The 17,963-nt window shown below is 44.9% G+C and overlaps 1 protein-coding gene across 2 annotated transcripts; it reads right to left on the bottom strand.

The window, feature by feature from the left end:
* Positions 1-495: 495 nt before the first annotated feature.
* On the bottom strand, positions 496-17,205 carry LOC143112049 (U2 snRNP-associated SURP motif-containing protein). 2 transcript variants are annotated; one of them, XM_076274297.1, is made up of 23 exons: positions 17,148-17,205; positions 16,191-16,275; positions 15,937-16,048; positions 15,398-15,513; positions 15,202-15,269; positions 14,992-15,086; positions 14,828-14,892; positions 14,382-14,547; positions 13,510-13,715; positions 12,690-12,733; positions 11,187-11,291; positions 10,675-10,741; positions 10,100-10,269; positions 9,508-9,670; positions 6,724-6,803; positions 6,497-6,584; positions 6,231-6,359; positions 4,476-4,704; positions 4,147-4,252; positions 3,293-3,440; positions 2,564-2,674; positions 1,282-1,460; positions 496-1,125 (listed from the first exon to the last, which is right to left on the bottom strand). In XM_076274297.1, exons 2-23 carry the CDS (start codon positions 16,266-16,268, stop codon positions 999-1,001), a joined length of 2,652 nt encoding a protein of 883 aa, XP_076130412.1. In that variant the 5' UTR covers positions 16,269-16,275; positions 17,148-17,205; the 3' UTR covers positions 496-998. The 2 variants fall into 2 exon arrangements, with proteins under 2 accessions (XP_076130412.1, XP_076130413.1); XM_076274298.1 differs by having other exon boundaries at positions 4,476-4,701.
* Between the last annotated feature and the right edge of the window lie 758 nt (positions 17,206-17,963).

The following is a 17,963-nucleotide window of genomic DNA, read 5'->3' as shown; positions in this document are numbered from 1 at the left end:
TAGTGGAGCTGAGCTTTGGTGAAATGCAATATTAAGCATGAAATCATAATTTTCGAGGGAGGCTTCATTAGTGTAATGCTAAGCACAGGACCAATAATAATGTGATCAGTGCATTATTCATCAAGGTGATGTCTCAAGAGATATTGTGTAACCTCTAGCAGCACGGCATCAGGCCAGGCAGGGACTCCCAACAGCAAACTACAGGATTGAGGTCAATGGTCTTAGAGAGAGACTATATGCTCCCTCACCTGGTGAAATGTGTGGATGGCAGCGTACAGGAGAACCACCAGAGCCTCTGTCTGGGTCACACACACACACTCATTACACTTTAGCAGATAAGAGTAGACAAACAGAATAACAAGCACCAGAAAGACGGGCATTTATCTTGTCCAAGCCCTTCCCTTTTTGTGCCTCTGATAAAGCTGGTATCCTAAATTCAGTTGACAAGCCAGATAAAACTGTTTTTCTACAAATTTACACACACACACACACACCCCTTATCCAAGATCTTTTTTGTATTTAATGTAAAGATTGGGGGAACAATCTTGCAACATTTTCCACTTTCATTCAAAAGACCTTAAGAGACAAATAATAATAGCACTTAACATTCCAAATAAAAACAAATAAAAGAACACAAAAAAGAGAACTGTACAGTCAACATGGGAACCTGTGTCTTATAAAAATGAGCCGTGGGGTGGGAGAGGAGCTGGAGCAGCACTGACATGAAGGCGGTGGGCTGGGGCCAGGTAACCGTGATGCACTGTGGGAAATCATCAAAACCGAAGAGAGGCCTGGGAGGACCAGTCCATTCCCGGAGCACTGTGGGACACTGGAGGCAACCGTGTGGTACTGCTGGGGAAGGGCTGTCGGAGTGATGATTGGCAGAGTGATCTGTCCCTTGATGCCCTCCTCCTCCACCACCAAAACCCACTCACACACCCCGCCCTCTATAGGAAGCTTATGTGTCCGCTAAGGGGCCAAGGTCCAGGGGTCAAATTTCAGTGTTTGTTCTTCTTGGACTTTTTGTGAGAACGGTGTGGCGAGCGGGACGTCGACCTCCGCGACTTCCGGACAGGTGACGGGGAGCGGGAACGCTTCGACCTCTTGGGAGACCTGGACTTTGTCCTAAGACACACCACAGGAACCACAGGAAAAGTGCAAAAAACATCAGCATACCTAGTCGAAGCCACACAAGCAGATGTGAAATGGACGGTAAACCTCGTGAAATCTATGTGCCGTCTCTCACGAGCATTTGAAGGACAGGAGAAGGTGAAGACGTACCTTTCTCTCCTGTCTTCCGAGTCTCTTCCCCTCTCGCGGTCTTCGCTCCGTTTACTCCTCTCCTTGTCCCTCGTTCTGCTCCGGTCCTCCGCCCGCTCCTTCTTCTCCTCCTTCTTGGACCGTTCCTTTGGTTTCTGCGATGACTTCTCTTTTTTCTCCTGCTCGTCCTTTTCAAACTCCTGTGGATAGAACAGAAACGACAGAACGAGGACAGGATGTTAACAAACCCCCATCCCAAGACAGCATCTGACTCTGGAATAACTTCGAGCCGGAGGCTGCCCTGCAGTCTGCAGTCATCGCATCTGATCCCTGATCAGGGCCAGATCCATCACAGTCACGTCTGCTTATCAGATCTTCCCCCAAACGCAGGCTCAGGTCCAGTCCAGTGCACTTCACTCCTCAAGCACGTATGGGCTGTAACCGAACCACTGCCTAACCAGTAGGCCGGACTTAACCCAGCTAATTCAGCTAACGTTAAATCAAACCCACAGGAGTTCCAGATTTGAAGAGATGGCCATGATAGATGAGAGTTTTAATTAAAGAGCTAAAATGATCCTCTCTAGGAGAGCTGAACTGCTTTCGAGAAGCAATAACAACACGCTGCGGTACATTTTTACACTGTATGAATTAATCAAGCTCATTTCAAGATGACTGCTGCAAATTAAAACCATTGATTGCTTTTTTTCCACTCAGTTATAAGCTCGGTGTCCTGCTGCTGGGAAGTAGACAGTGCGGTGTGTTTGAGGTCTCCTTGCTCATGATTTTACTAATGGCTTCATTACTTTCTGATTATCTCAGACAGGTGCAGTAAAACACCTGAAGTGATTTGAGAAGGCCCACAAGTCCTGTCCATTTGCATTTAGAACGTCTTGAGACCACAACCCTCATGCGCTATGCATTTAGAACAACCGCTGGCTTGTGTGCTAAGTATTAAGAACATCTGCAAGCTATTTAGAACGTCTAAAATTCCAGTAAGCTAAGCATTAAATAGCATGTGCTCAAGCCTTGTGATGAAAACTTTTCTCATGATCCTGAAAACTTTCATCACAGTGCCCTTATTGCAAATATCATAGGTTTTATCCAACTGTAACAGCAGGCTGTATTTCAACCACCCACTGAGCCAACTGCTTTGAGTGAGCTCAGTAAGCATGAGGTGATAACCGGTGAAACCCTGCATACTATTCCAAAACCGGCATACTATTTGCTCCTTCGATAGACCAGCTTTGCCCCACCAGTCAACCCCACGGCAGGCCTGGTTGAGGTGTCTGACCTCAGCACTGACCTTCTGGAGCAGCTTGTTCCTGTAGTGCTGGACCTGCTCATGGACGCTCATGCCTGACTTGCGGGTCTTCTTCCCCGACTCCAGCTCATCTTGGAACTTCATCACCTTCACCTGAAAGAGAGGGAGAATACTCAAACCAAATCCTTCTACTGCGAACACCTCATCCTGGCTTCAAACACAATTATCTGGACAGTGGTGACCATAACGAAAACAAAACACAGTAAATCGGTTTCATTGACATGGAATGGTAATTGACATTTTGATTTACTTGTTGGTCGTCCTAGTATACAGAAGATCAGGGCACCTAGAAGTCGATCTGAATTAATCTACCTAAATGGTGTGATGTGAGGGGCAGCCGTGGCCTACTGGTTAGCGCTTCTTACTTGTAACCAGAGGGTTGCCGGTTCAAACACCGACCAGTAGGCACGGCTGAAGTGCCCTTGAACAAGGCACCTAACCCCGAGCGCCGCTGTTGTTGCAGGCAGCTCACTGCGCCGGGATTAGTGTGTGCTTCACCTCACTGTGTGTTCACTGTGTGCCGAGTCACTAATTCATGGATTGGGATAAATGCAGAGACCAAATTTCCCTCACAGGATCAAAGAGTATATATACTTATACTTATACTTGATGTAGCTACAGCTCCAAAACACTAAATACAAATCTGATGCTTCAGAGATGTGAGGAATATGTTGTTTAGTGAGACAGCAATAGAAGACGCTGGCTGCTAACCTCCAGTTCACGCAGTTTACTCCTCTTGCTCTCGGAGAGCTCAAAGCTGGAGACGGAGCTCTTGAAGTCAGCCGCATCAAACTTTGACGGGCTGGAGGAGCCGTCACTGCTGTCATCGTCTGACTCCCCTTCCCCGTCCTTTACACCTCTAGTGCAGAGAGGGAGGAGGGAGACAAACACAAAGAAACGACTGAAAATCAGACTTCAGTCATCAGTTGCAAAAAAAAATCCTCCCTGAACCATTATTGTTTTAAATCACACATTTCTCCCCAGGAAGAAAGAGAGACAGAGAGAGAGAGAGAGAGAGAGAGAGAGAGATAGAGATAGACAGAGAGGGAGGAGGGAGAGAGAGAGAGGGGGGAGAGAGGGAGAGAGAGAGAGATAGAGAGAGAGGGGGGGGGGGAGAGATATGAGAGCAATTAAAAAAGGAGAGAGGAAATGAGAAGATGAATAAACGGGGCGATGTAAAAGGTCTCCCTCTCGTTTCACAGCTGTTAAGGGAACTTGATTAAAGGTTAACTCCTCCTGCATCCAGCACAGGGCTCATCCATCATGTCATAATGGCTTACAGCTGGGGCTGGAGCTGGACCCAGCACTGCAGTTTATTAGAGCCACGAGCTAGAGGAAGATGAACAGAGAGGGAGAGAAAAGAGAGGAGGAGAGGAAGAGTGAAAGTGAGAATGAGAGAAGAAATGGAGAGAGGGAAAAGGGATTGAGGAGAGATAGACAGGGAGGAAGAGAAAAATAGAGGGAGAGAGAAGGAGAGAGAGAGGGGGGAGGGAGAGAGAAGGAGAGAGAGAGGGGGGAGAGAGAGAGAGAGAGAGAGGGAGGGAGAGAGAGAGGCCCTCCCTTACCTGCTGTCTGCATCTGTGCTCTTCAGAGGCTCTCCATCATCCACTCGCTCCCACTTTGACAGGGTCACTCTGGCGTGGGGGACTCCTCGGTCTGTGCTTTCATCCACTGGAACAGAGAGCGCAAACACATACACACAAACATTCAACATATAAACAGCCACACACACACACACACACACACACGCACACACGCACAAAGAGACAAGGACAGGCATAATGGTTAACACATGGTTCACTATAATTGATATTTAGAAATTTTACTAAAATGTAATCAATACACATACACAAACAAAAACACACCTTTAGGAATTTGGGTTGCATATACTTACGTGGCATTCCATCAATGTCATCTATAGACGATCCCAGGGGGACACCATCAATGTCATCCACAGGTACACCGTCCAGCGAAGCAGGGTCCCACCCCATGGGTGATCCGTCCAGGTCGTCCAACGGCGTCCCGTCCAAAGGTGCCCCGTCTAAGAGAGCCCCATCCAGGGGCACTCCATCCAGGGGCACTCCGTCCAGAGGAGCTCCATCCAGGTCCAGAGCAGAGGCCTGCTGTTCCATCAAACACTCTGTTACCCCCCGTGGATAAACACTTTTGCATGTCAACATGTCCCTTCCATGTCCCTTGCATGTCCTTTCCACTGACACCAAACGGTGCCGAAACCAAATGACAATACAATATGGCTCCAGCTTTATGCCAGGAGTCAAGCCAGGTTTATGAGACTATCCCACTCCCGGCCGAGTCTCTAATGGAAACTTAATGACCAAAACACTCCCAAACTCCAGTCTCAGCAAAAAGTCAACGACTCACAACCTCCCACATCGTTCCACACAGCACTCCCACGTCTTAATCAGTTCATTTAATCAGCCATAGTCACACAATCCCCCCCCCCCCCATCAAGAGAGAAAATTCAGCAGTCACATCACAACACAATCCTTCTGCTTGATTTGGGCTCCAACAAAGACACAATTTTGCACAATTCAACCCTCTAAATCACCGCTGATGAAGTAGACTGCTGAGAAGAGAGCCAGTCAGTCACAGCAAACTGCTCCCTAACAACAGACCAACTGGACTCCAGCTTACCCAGGATGCACTGCTTCAAAACTGCAGATATTGTATCCAGACACTCAATTTTCCACACAACATTTATTTCCTGAGAGATGTTAGAAGAAATCCGGTACCCTTCATGAGACAGCAGAAATGGCCCACTTTTTAAACCTCGGCTTGCCTGTTTGGTTGTTATTCCTTCAGGAGACCCAGACTTTTGCTGAAGTGAAAGAGCCATTCTCCATCTACACACTGATACTTCAATTACCCAGAACTCAATTATCCAAAGTGCACAGATCTCCCCCAGGCTCATATAGAAGATAAACTGATTTGAAACACACACAGCACTGAATACAAAAGATGGCTGAATGCATCCAAGGTCCATTACATCAGCACAACACCTGCCCCACAATGGACAGACACACACACACACACACACACACACAGACACACACACACACACCAAATCTTCACTACAAATACTCTGGCTCACACTAAGCACTGGTACATCACTCACAGAAACAAATTAAAAGTGGGTAGAAGAGTGAACAGAAGATTGGAGAAATCCCCAAGTATCAAATCAAATGTACCTCTGTTCATTTGGTCATTTGTGCAGTCTGCTTTGTCACAGAATAAACACAATCAGTTTGATATAGCAGACGGAAGTAAACACTCAGGTGATGAAGGGCTTAGGCAAACCACAATAGCAATTAATGTGTGTATGTGTGTGTGGGTTTGTGTTCTACATAAAATGGTCCTACATGGACAACAGATTTGTAGACCTTCTAACAGAAAGACTAAACAACTTGCCAGGCATTGCTCTGCGTCAGCTAACTGGTAATTTCTCTGGAAACTCTACAATATATGGATCCCACCATAATATGTATTTTGTGTGTGTCTGTGTGTGTGTGTTCTGCATGCTCATCTCTGGCTGTTCTATGACCTCCTCCACCATAATATGTATCTTGTGTGTGTGTGTGTACGTGTGTGTGTGTGTGTGTGTGTGTGTACGTGTGTTCTGAATGCTAACCTCTGGCTGTTCGATGACCTCCTCTCCAGGTTTGACCAGGCCCAGGAAGATGTTCTGCAGCTGGATGAGGTAGGACTCTGGGTAGATGGCCCAGTCCTCCCACGCCCGGAAACAAGCCATGATCTTTTGCTATGGAGGGAGAGGCCAACCATGAGACAGACAGAGAAAGAGGAAAGGTGGAGGAGAGACGAGAGAGTCAAAAATGCATATGGGATTCAACATTAAGAACAAGAGGGGGGAAGCCTTTATTAAAAATGAGGCCGCACCTTGAACTGTTCAGCTTGCAGACGGGCACGTATGTTTCTGTAGGCTTCACTGATATCTCCAAATATCTGGGGCAATTTGGACTCAAAGCTTTTGATGGTAATTTAGAGGAAATGGAAAAACAAGAAAAACAGAAGAACGGATGGATTAGCAATCAAAGACTGCACAATGCCTAAGGAATCTGATTCATCTTCCATGCTTTGGTGATGAGACTGATTTTAATACTTACTATTTTCTGTAATATGACGCATTGGCAACTTTGGCACAGGAGTTGTAAAGAATATCAGAGACTAAATACAATCTGGCAACCTGTTCAGAGAAAATGAAAGACAGCTATTAAAATATCACTTGGCTGAGCAGGGAACATCCGATATCAATAGCTTCAATTAACACACGAATCCTTTAATCCAACACTGAGCATGCAAGACTCTGTCTATCTGCATTGGTGATGAAATGATATGGAAGCAAGAGAATGGGTCACAGTGCATCATTTCTACAGTGGTGTATGCTTCAACAGTGGTGTGTTCACTTTATGTGAATGTATGTCATTTCTGTGCTATATTCAGAAGCTCCAGTATGGACTTCATATCTAATATCTCTGCACTATTTCCTGCACTAATATCTCTGCACTATTTCCTGCACTAATATCTCTGCACTATTTCCTGCAGTGGTGTATGCACTAATATCTCCGCACTATTTTTATGCAGTGGTGTATGCACTAATATCTCTGCACTATTTCCTGCAGTGGTGTATGCACTAATATCTCTGCACTATTTCCTGCAGTGGTGCATGCACTGGCTACATGTACTGTATGTGTGCTTGTGTGAGCATTTGCACTTCTATGCATACTGTCCACACATGCTAATTGAAATTGCGCATGAATGTGTGCTCTACCCCTTCTGCAGTGATGTCTACAGCACTGACTCTTTGTGCGTATAGTCCATAGACTGTATATATTCGGTCTCATCATCTGCTATAATGTCTGTCTGTCTGTCTGTGTCTGTCTGTCTCTGTCTGTCTGTCTGTGTCTGTCTGTCTGTGTCTGTCTGTGTCTGTCTGTGTCTGTCTGTCTGTGTGTGTCTGTCTGTGTGTGTCTGTCTGTGTGTGTCTGTCTGTGTGTGTCTGTCTGTGTGTGTCTGTCTGTCTGTGTGTGTCTGTCTGTCTGTGTGTGTCTGTCTGTCTGTGTGTGTCTGTCTGTCTGTGTGTGTCTGTCTGTCTGTGTGTGTCTGTCTGTCTGTGTGTGTCTGTCTGTCTGTGTGTGTCTGTCTGTCTGTGTGTGTCTGTCTGTCTGTGTGTGTCTATCTGTCTGTGTCATTCTGTGTGTTTATGTATGTGAGCTTTCAGACATACGTGTAAGACTGGAAGTTCTGCGGATGTTAAATGTTTGGGCCGTATATCTGAACAACATAAACGGTCATATGGAAGTCCAAACTTAGCCGGTTGTTCTACTGCTCCCCTCCTAGTATTTCCTCCGGACATTATGTAAATGTGCTGTGTCTGAACGAAGCGTAGAACATGCTGTTAAAATTCACACCTAGTGAGAGGGCGTGTCGATGACGTTTCTTTCGTGCGTCCATGTGGCAGGGGCACTTAAATCTGACTTAAATGCCAGTGTCATGATGGAGTGGCATAGTGCCGTCCAGAAAATCTCTGACCTGGAAAGACGCAGACATCACGGAGCTACTGTCCATGAGGGCAGACAGCGTTGTGATAGAACACATGAAGGGAACGGCAAGACACGTTGAGGTAGCCTACAACCGCATGGCAAAGCCAAAGGAATTCAAAAGACCAAATCATCATAAGCAGAAGGCGCTGAAAAGGCAGTAGCCTACAACGACGTCGTTGACGACAATAACAGGAGTAGACCATTTAATAAATTGTTAGCCAACACGGTCGGTTTTCTGTTCATTGATAGCCTTTTCATGACCTCACTGCTGAACCCGATATTTGTTGAGAATAAATATGCCTAGAGAAATGAAAACGAAGAAAACCCAACTTTGTTCCAAGCTCCTTACATAAATACAATAGACACATGGGGAGAGGATGCTTTTGGAAAAATAAACTATGAAAAAACAAACCACTTCACTGTTATGTTAGTATTTTGTTTGTTGTTTAAAAACGTTGTATATGATGGCCTTGAAGTCTTGAGTTACTGAATTGGCTGGTACAATAAAGCCTACATGTTTGTGCATGCTCTCTCCAACGCTCCAAGATTTGGGCCAAGTGATTATGCTACATAACGTTGAGAACAGATAAATGTGTTTATTTGAAGCACATATACAAATACTGTAGGTCAGCTTCAAGTATGCGCACTTACGTGCCTACTTCAAGTATTAGCCTACGCACAATAGATTTTTCTTCTTTAGCCTACATAATGCATACATTTTGTAAACAAAAACAGCAGCTGTGATATACAGGCCGCATATATTCTGCGTCATATCTCGCCTCTTGCGAACTCTGCAAGCCCCCATCCCTCACTCGACAACCACACGGAGATTCTGAAATGTGCGTGTATGTCGTTCACACATAGGTCTGTATAATGTCCGCAGGTTAGCATTATATCTGAATGATCCGAAGGGTAGGACCTCCGTTTGACAAACCTCCGCATATACTCCGGAGGTTATATCTGAAAGCCCTTTCTGTCTGTCTGTGTCGGTCTGTCTGAGTGTGTGTGTGTGTGTCTGTCTGAGTGTGTGTGTGTGCATGTCTGTCTGAGTGTGTGTGTGTGTGTGTGTGTGTCTGAGTGTGTCTGTGTGTGTGTGTGAGAGTCTGTCTGAGTCTGTCTGAGTGTGTGTGTGTGTGTCTGAGTGTGTGTGTGTGTGAGTCTGTCTGAGTGTGTGTGTGTGTGAGTCTGTCTGAGTGTGTGTGTGTGTGTGTGAGTCTGTCTGAGTGTGTGTGTGTGTGTGTGAGTCTGTCTGAGTGTGTGTGTGTGTGTGTGAGTCTGTCTGAGTGTGTGTGTGTCTGTCTGAGTGTGTGTCTGTGTGTGTGTGTGTGTGTGTGTGTGTGTACCTACCTTCTTCTGCGGTGGCGTCTGGATTAAGGACAGGGACTCGGAGATGCAGGCCACCACCTCCTCGGCAGCCTCGGCTTTCTCCAGGCAGAAGAGCATGGCGTCGCCTATCTCGTCCCTCCGCGGAGTCATCCTCTGCAGCAGAGACTCCAGCTGCTCCCGGTGCCTGTGGGGACGCGGAGGAGGTGGTTAGCCCATGGAGGAACACTTATCTGCGAGGCCAGAGTGGGTGCTTTCATAGCTACATAGCTGAGTGGATAAGACAGAAATACCTGACTGGTACTTTGAGTGATCTGTCATAGTTAGCGTACGTGTTACAAACAGTGGCATGGTCATATCTCTAAACCCTTGCTATGAACAATCTTGACTAAAAGTAGAATTAAGGCGGGGATCACATTGACCAGTGGCAAGCGGCAGGTGTCCTATGGTTCGGCAGCGGAACGGTGGCAACGCAAACCGTTTGTGTTACCATAGGAACGATATAGAACTTAGACAGCTGCTATATGTTGTGAGAGAGCATTTTAAAAAGAAAGAGACAGAGACACCAGCACCAGAGTGCTGGGCAGTGTGTAAGACTGTTCCTCTGGGAACTCACTCGCTCTTCAGCTGGCCTTTCCTCAGCTCCTCCTCTTGCGTCACAGGCACCTCGTCTTCAAGCACCTCCTCGTCGCCATGGAGATATGGGTTGAGGAGGGGCGGCCTCCAAATGGAGCCGCCGCGAAACATGCGGAAGTCTGCCGTCCGCCACTGACCGGGGGACTCGCCCTGAGAAGATGGAAAAATCCAGTCTGTCAAATCACGCCAGTTACCCTCCCTCTTACACACACCCGACAGTCTAAGGGGTTTATGGCGGACTATGGAGCTGGTCTAGGAAAACATCAATGGATCACGTATACTATTGCACAATATCTGGAAGATTGTTTAAGTTGTCTCAAAAGGAACCTGGATTAATTTGCATTATTATTATTATTATTATTGGCAAGCAATACAATTTTTGCGCTGACCCGTTCAATTACACAGGCTGTGTACACCTTTATGACTGCATCTAACATCATCCACAATACAAATACAGGCAGCATCCTTTTTTTTTAAGCAAGAGAAATTTGTATGGCAGTTTGGGATCCGGGACAAGTCATCACAGCTGTGAGGGGGCAGGGGAGTAGGCCTTACCTGCAGGATGGTGTAGAGCTTCCAGCGGTAGTACACATGCTCCTGACTCTTATTCTCAAACAGAAACCTGGGAGACAAACAGCCAACACTTACAACAATGAACCGGCGACACGGTAACACTCATGAGAGGATTATCTTGGACTCAAACATATGGCTCGTGTCAAGTATTTACATTGGAACTAAAATGTATAAGAGTGAGTGACAAATGGACTTAGTGTATTAGTGATGGAGTACACGTGTAAGCAGACGCAAGACAAGGACATGACTACATGCAGTGGTGGGTGTACACTAGTGAGTCATATGCCATATGTATACTCTGTGTGCAGCGTGTGTGTGTGTGTGTTTGTGTGTATATGTGTGTGTGTGTGTGTGTGTGTGTGTGTGTGTGTGTGTGTTTGTGTGTATATGTGTGTGTGTGTGTGTGTGTGTGTGTATATGTGTGTGTGTGTGTGTGTGTGTGTGTGTGTGTGTATATGTGTGTGTGTGTGTGTGTGTGTGTGTGTGTAATTCACCTGAAGTCTGGGTTGCTCTTCTCTTTGCTCATGATGATTGCTTCAAACATAGGCCCTTCACGCACCACAAACTCTATCATTCTGTGGATGAGACCTAACAGGTGTCTGCAGACGAGAGAGAGACAGGATGAAGCTGGGGACCTTTTTTTCACCACACCCCCTCATCCTCCCATAACACATCTGTTTATGCACTCACTCTCTCTCTCTCTCTCTCTCTCCCTCTTTCTCTCTCATCCATTGTCTGTCTCACACTGCCACTCATTCTCTCCTTCACCCTTCTGCCTAACTATGAATGAACACACACTCACACACACACACACAACCACACATACTCACACAAAAACAGTAACATAGGATTAATGAAGTGTTCCATTCAACTCCTACAGTGTTGCACATAAACAGAGGGGGGAAAAACAATAATTTCCTCTAAGCTTTTGCACATACACAGCAAAGGGCTGGCTGGTGTTAGTTCATCCCTTCATCTCTCTGAGAAGCTGACATGCAAAGGTTTTTTTGCACTGGTGTGAACAGAAACAGTCTAAGTCATTGCAGAGCACAGGCCCTCCCTGAGAAATAGCAGGTCTATAGTACACATCAGACATATGGAGACAGACCACTACTGACTTGGTCTACGTCACTTACTACTATTAGCTACTACGCATCTCTGATCTACAAATAACTGTCATGATGTCTCAGTACAGACTGTGTGTGTGTGTGTGTATATATATATATATATATATATGTATGTGTGTATGTGTGTGGTTGCAAGTGTGAATATATATTATGGTAAACAGGCTATGAGACGAACAACAACAATAAAGCGGAAGACTTAAGGGTTAACAAAACTCACTTGCTGACTCCAACACATATAAACACACACATTTAACTGTGCTGGCATATCAGTAGTCTGCAGGTGACAAAGACCGCAACTAATTATTATAGGCTATATTAAGACTTTCCTTTTAGGTCAGACGGGTGTACCAATATACAGCACAGTACAAGTATACTCAAAGCTGTGAAATGGATGCTAGTAACTTTCAGCAAATTTAGTTTTTAGCATTGCATTTCAATGTAATGGCATGACAATGGCTATTAAGCTAATTTCAGGAGGCACGAGATATTGTAGCCAAACAAGTACACTTTTAATAACAACGTGTGTATTCTGATCTAGGCCAATTAATGAATGTAACAATGCAGACGCTTTTCTACAAATAGAGGAACAGGTCAAACATCCCCGAAGAGCCTCAGCAATATTACATAGTCCTGACCTGGCAAAAATAACTAAATAAATAAATAAGTAAACAACCCTGTAGCTATTGTTGTTTCCTCCTGTAGCAGTTCAATACGCCCCCTTGTGATTCAGCAGCACTACTAAAAGAGTGTGCTATCTCTGGTAGCCTAACCCCCATCGCCCCCCACCCCCGAGTCCTTCCCTTCAGAGAGGAGAGAGTAGGCTTTTGGAGTCGTAGTAGCAGTAGTAGTAGGAGTAGAGAGAGTGTGTACCTTTCTGTTGGGATAACCACTTTGACTACGGCTTCGGACAGAGTCTGTTCGTGAAGTCAAACCAAATAGTGAAGATATAAACAAAGTGAGTATATATACAGGTTGACACACTACAGGATACACACAGCACAGAAGAAACCATACCACCGTTGCAGTCATTCGTAGTAGTGAAACTGGTTACTACAGTGAGAAGAAGGAAAAAATTTATCCACTTTGAGTTACTACTATTTTGTGCACTGTAATTGTCTGAGGATATACTGGTTGTTGTTACAAAAAAAGTATGAGCTAATAGTAAGTGCACAGCTGCTAAATGTCAATGAGGTAGAGTTAGATAGAGCTGTGTATCTCTGGCGCTGTCTGCCTGATAACATTCCTGTACAAACCATCTGTGTACTTTGTCTATGCGCTGAAGTAGTTTCACAAAAAAGGGTCCTGTACTTATCACAGGATAAAGCGACTGGAGTTCAGTAAGAGAAGTGAAGCTCGGAGCTGCAGGTCCATAAATAGCACTGCTGTCCCTACAGACCGTCTCAAAAGCCTATTTACATGTGCAGCTCCCAGTCTCAGCTCGAGTTTTAAATCAATGTCCAGCATCTTTATCCTCTGATGGTTGTGGTGTCTTTTTAGTGAAGCTACTCAAAAATGACATGAACTAGAAACAAACAAACACTAAAACGTGTCCAAATGCTACCCAGGCATTAACTGGCTTTGAACTATAACTCCTAAACCTCAAACAGACCCTTCTAGAGACAATTCCATCCACTAGAGGACCATGCACACAGCCAATGACGCGATCAGACTGGCGGCGAGGGTTGGTTACCTTCTCGAACTCGTCTTTGGAGCGACTCCAGGGCTTGGTGAAGTCGTTGCGGAAGCGATCGCGGGGCTGGGCGTTGAAAGGCAGGCCGGAGGGTGGGGGCGGTGTGGACGTCTTAAGGACCCCGATGGGTGTGTAGAGGGGCTGGGGAGGGATGCGCACCGGTTTGCCCCAGCCCAGCTTCATCTCAAAGCCCATGATCGTCTTACCTGCAAAGGCAACAACAACAACAACAACAACATTGAGTCTGTGGGCACAGTACAGTCACTTTTCCAAAGAAACTCACAGTGTCACTATCCATATGAGAGCCTCAGTCTGTTTGGGTAATCTTTGAAATTGCACACAGTTCCAGTGTTGTCTTAGCCTACGTCAACCGCTGATACTGTCATTAGTTGGCCTCTGAATATCTGAATAAGTCAGTGGGCTGTAATTTGTGACGCTCAACAAGACAGGCATACACACACACACTCAATTTTATGCTTGATTTCACCCTGAGCTGTGTCAATACATGAACAAATATTGGCATTACCACTTGTTCTCACTGCATGATAGCCTAAGCACTGAAACCAATCTGCAGTGCGCAATTGCGGTTTCAAATTAGAGCCCATGTGTCATCTTCTTCAGAAGTGCGACATCTCAGCACTGTTAAATTCAAAGGAAGCAAACTCAACACCCTGTGAAACTCTAGAATAGGAAATTATGAACACAAAGTAGCCCAGCTGAGCAAACAAAGCATGCCCGATGTTTTTACCTGTAGATATAGAACACATAGTGTTCACCTGTAACCCTTAACAGCATAGGTCAACTTTTTGTTTATATTTACACTGACCTTAAGTGAACAGGCAAAAAACAAAAGAAAAAATGTAGTTCTGTACCGTCCAGTGCCGCCATAGCCCTCTCTGCATCCTTGCGTGTCATAAAGGCCACGAAGCCGCGGTTGGAGACGCGCGTGCGTTCCTCGTCCGTGCGCGGCCACATGATCTTCACGCTGGCCAGGGGCCCGTACTTGCCAAACTCCTTACACAGCATCTCCTCATTCATCTCCGCGGAGAAGACAAGAGGGAAGAGGAAGAGAGAGAAGAAGAAGAAGAAGAAGAAGAAAAAAGAGAGCTCACATCTGTTGTGCAGGCAATCTAACTTCCTTCTGTAGTGTCCTGAAAAGACCTTGGCAGAGGCCTGTGGCAGCTCAACAAGCAGCATTTTTTTCACTTGGGAAAGAAGCTTCTACGACAATTTCTGATTGGCGAATCAGTGTTTCTGTCCTTCATTGTATGGATGCATTACACAAAGGTTACTATGATTCCTCAGCTGTTGTACTTACCTTTGGGTTTATACAGCCAATGTAAAGGTTAGTTGAGTTAGGCAATGCCGGATCATCATCAAATACTGTCAGGGTGAAATAAGAATTTCAGTCAAATTAAGCCTTTATCTCAGATTTTAAATAACAGGACATGAAACTCTGTAAATGAAAGAATTTGGACTTACTTGATCTCCGTGATAGAGGTGCATCCAGATCAGGGAGGCTAGTACCTGGATCCCCCTTCTTCCTTTTGTATCGCTCCTCACGTTCTTCTTGGATTCTAACAAAGGATTGACAACAAAGGCAACGGATCGACACCTCACTCTCTTTTTCAGAACAGGACTGCATAACGACACAGACGAATGCTTTGGAATGAAGAGCACGAAAGGACATACTGTTTCAGCTCCTCTTTGAACAGCTCAAGGTTACTCTTCTTCTTCTCTTCTGTCTTCTTTTTGACAGCCTGTAAAAAGCAAACAGACATTTTCTTATACAGAAAATGTCTGTTTTCTGTATCCTTAACTCTGTGTATGTGAGTGTGAGTGTGTGTATGTGTGTATTAACACAGTGGCCATTCTCAACATCACTTACAGACTTCCTGAAATCTGGAGAGTGTGGTGGTGGCACAGCATTTTGGGAACCTGGAGATGAAAATTTTGTGGATGGTCTGTAGAGCTTACTCTTCTTCACTTCAGCTGCTTGCTCCTCTGTAACAGAAAAGAAGTCAAACGCTATCAAACCAGTTAGAGGGGCAATCTAATGCAAAGGGCACTGGCCTTTCACACAGACTCCATGCAATTACACCTTCTCATCAATGCTGCCATCAAGTTAAACCATGCTCTGTGGTTGCTTTGAAGTACTATATACTGTATAGACAGAGCAGTATACTTGTAACTTGTCTCTAAAATGCATTTCCTAAAAGGTCGGCTCATAAACTGGATATTACTGGAGAAGGCAAACCTAGTGAATGACAGATATTTGAGATAAATGTCTTCAGACTTTGTGTAATAACCGTGTGTTACTCCACTATAATGACACTGTCATATGAAAACTGCCAATAGCACATGTTGCACATGTTTGGATAGTTATGAGGTTATAAACTGAAATATGCCATTTCTTAATTCTATCACCTTTTGTTGCATTCACAATTCCACCACGGACAAAAGTCTTCACGCCACTTTTATCATTACTGTCGAAGGAGGCCAAAAATTCTTCAAAAACTTCAGCTGCCTTTTCTTCCTCCTGTAGAGATCAACAAATGCCGGGGAGGCATTAGGAAAAAGGCAAAGGGAAAATCAGTTGTGAACTTTCAGCAGTGTCTCTCTAATCTCTGGTTCCGAGCAACAATCCTGCACAGTTGTGGAAAGTTGTAATATCATCTCACCTTTTTCTTCATTTCATCTTGTTCTCTTTTACTTAATGATCTTTTTACGCCAGCGGGTTTGCTTTTTTTGTCTGCCATGTTCCCACTGCAGTGAACAGATAAAACAGTTATTATTGGTCAGTAAGACCCCTGCCATTTATACTATAAAAGCAATGGTAGCACTATTTCACCACCATGGCTTCTGCAAACATGTTCAAAGTTCTGTGACATCAACCCCTATTCAATGGGTCTAAGTACTGTCAGAGGGTTTGGTTCTGCCATGTGATTCTGATAGCAGCCATTTATCGCTGTCTATAACACTGCTTGTAATGTTACCACCACATGCATGAAATACAACCCTTCCTCGCCATGCCATTGGCTAGCTGAAAATGCCATTCTTAACTTGACCATTCCGCTATCAAACAATCGTGCACGAAAGTATTTGTGCGTGGATATCGGAAGCTCGTCTGGTAACAGCACCATTGCAACAAAGCTAGGATGTCAACTGACTAGTCGTTGTGATCTCCAATGAACCTTGCAGTGCAACAACCAAACATGGCTAGCTAACGTTAGCTACAATTACTTCAGAAACAGACCAACAAAACACACCAACCATGCAATGGAGAAAACTATCGTATCTAGGAATTTTAACTAAATTTAAGATGAACTCATAGGACAATTGTTATTGCTACGTCTCTTCTGAACAAAATCACACACGCTACCCTAGCTTAGTTGTGGTCCCAACCACTCTCAGTTGGCTATCAGCATAGATTGCTAGCTAGCCCACACGGCACCTATGGCACGCTAGCTAGCCAGCCTTCGAGTTAGCTAACATGGCTATCTCCCTGATTAGGTTTCCATGTTAACTGCACTTTTGCGATCGACGGAACGCCTATGTGCATTTCATATTGCCCACAAAAAAAGAGCTGGCAACTCCCATGTTTCCCAAACCCAACACACAAAACCACTGCTACTTACATAGCTGACAACAACGAGAATATGGACAGTGCGTTTGTTATTGATCCGCCATGTTGGGTTCACTTGAAGTGATGTCAAGAGCCCTCAAACCAATCAACGAGAGACAATGCTTAGCTGGGGCTGAAGGGGAGGAGGAAAAATCAAAGGCCTGGGATTGTTCTTAATTAGGTTATAACGTATGTGAGTATGCATAACAGATAGTTAGATAGCAGTGTAGTTTTATTTTTCCATGGAAAAAAAGTAAGATAACACGAATATGCTCAAGTAAGAAACACGAATATGCTCAAGTGCAGTTATATTGAGCTTACAGTGGTGGGCTTGTTGCCAAGTCCTTCTTTTTCATTTGAAGTAGCCTAAACTGCAAACTGCCTGGTTGACTGGACTGGACTGGACAAACTGCTGCAATAGGCTACTTTTATTTACATCCATATTTACAATAAAATCATCAAAGACTAAAGGCCTGAGATTGTGCTATATTGTAACTTATATGAGTGGGCCTAGGCCTTTAACAGACAATATTTTTCCATATGCTGAAGTGCAGTTGTTGAGCTTTGCTGTTGTAGGCTTGGGGGAAATTGTGGATTGCCCTAATGTGGGAAATGTTTTGCTTTTTTCAGTTGTCTGTAGTAGGCTATTAGGCTACAATGTGAGGGCAACACAATAATCCAATTTTGATCACAGGACCCTACAGCGGCTTTCCCATGTTTCACTGACATTCATTTGTTTAGGGAAGAGCCACACCCACTGGAGCTTAGGTGTCCCACATTAGGCAGTGTCCCACATAGGACAATTTAGTATATTTGGAATAAAATGGGC

Source organism: Alosa pseudoharengus, unplaced genomic scaffold (genome assembly GCF_046254945.1).
Source record: "Alosa pseudoharengus isolate Yale_2024_CS ecotype anadromous, Long Island Sound unplaced genomic scaffold, YU_APseudo_1.1 YU_APseudo_1.1_scf_8, whole genome shotgun sequence".
NCBI classification, from domain to species: Eukaryota; Metazoa; Chordata; class Actinopteri; order Clupeiformes; family Clupeidae; genus Alosa; species Alosa pseudoharengus.
Note: the sequence above shows the minus strand (reverse complement) of the source record. Positions and strands in the feature narration are given on the sequence as shown.

Coding starts and splice junctions, on each gene's coding strand:
- LOC143112049 (XM_076274297.1), bottom strand. CDS start 16,268: ATGGCAGACAAAAAAAGCAAACCCGCTGGCGTAAAAAGATCATTAAGT. Junction 15,514..15,936: donor AATTGTGAATGCAACAAAAG/GTGATAGAATTA, acceptor TTTCTGTTACAG/AGGAGCAAGCAGCTGAAGTG. Junction 12,734..13,509: donor CCAAAGACGAGTTCGAGAAG/GTAACCAACCCT, acceptor CTTCACGAACAG/ACTCTGTCCGAAGCCGTAGT.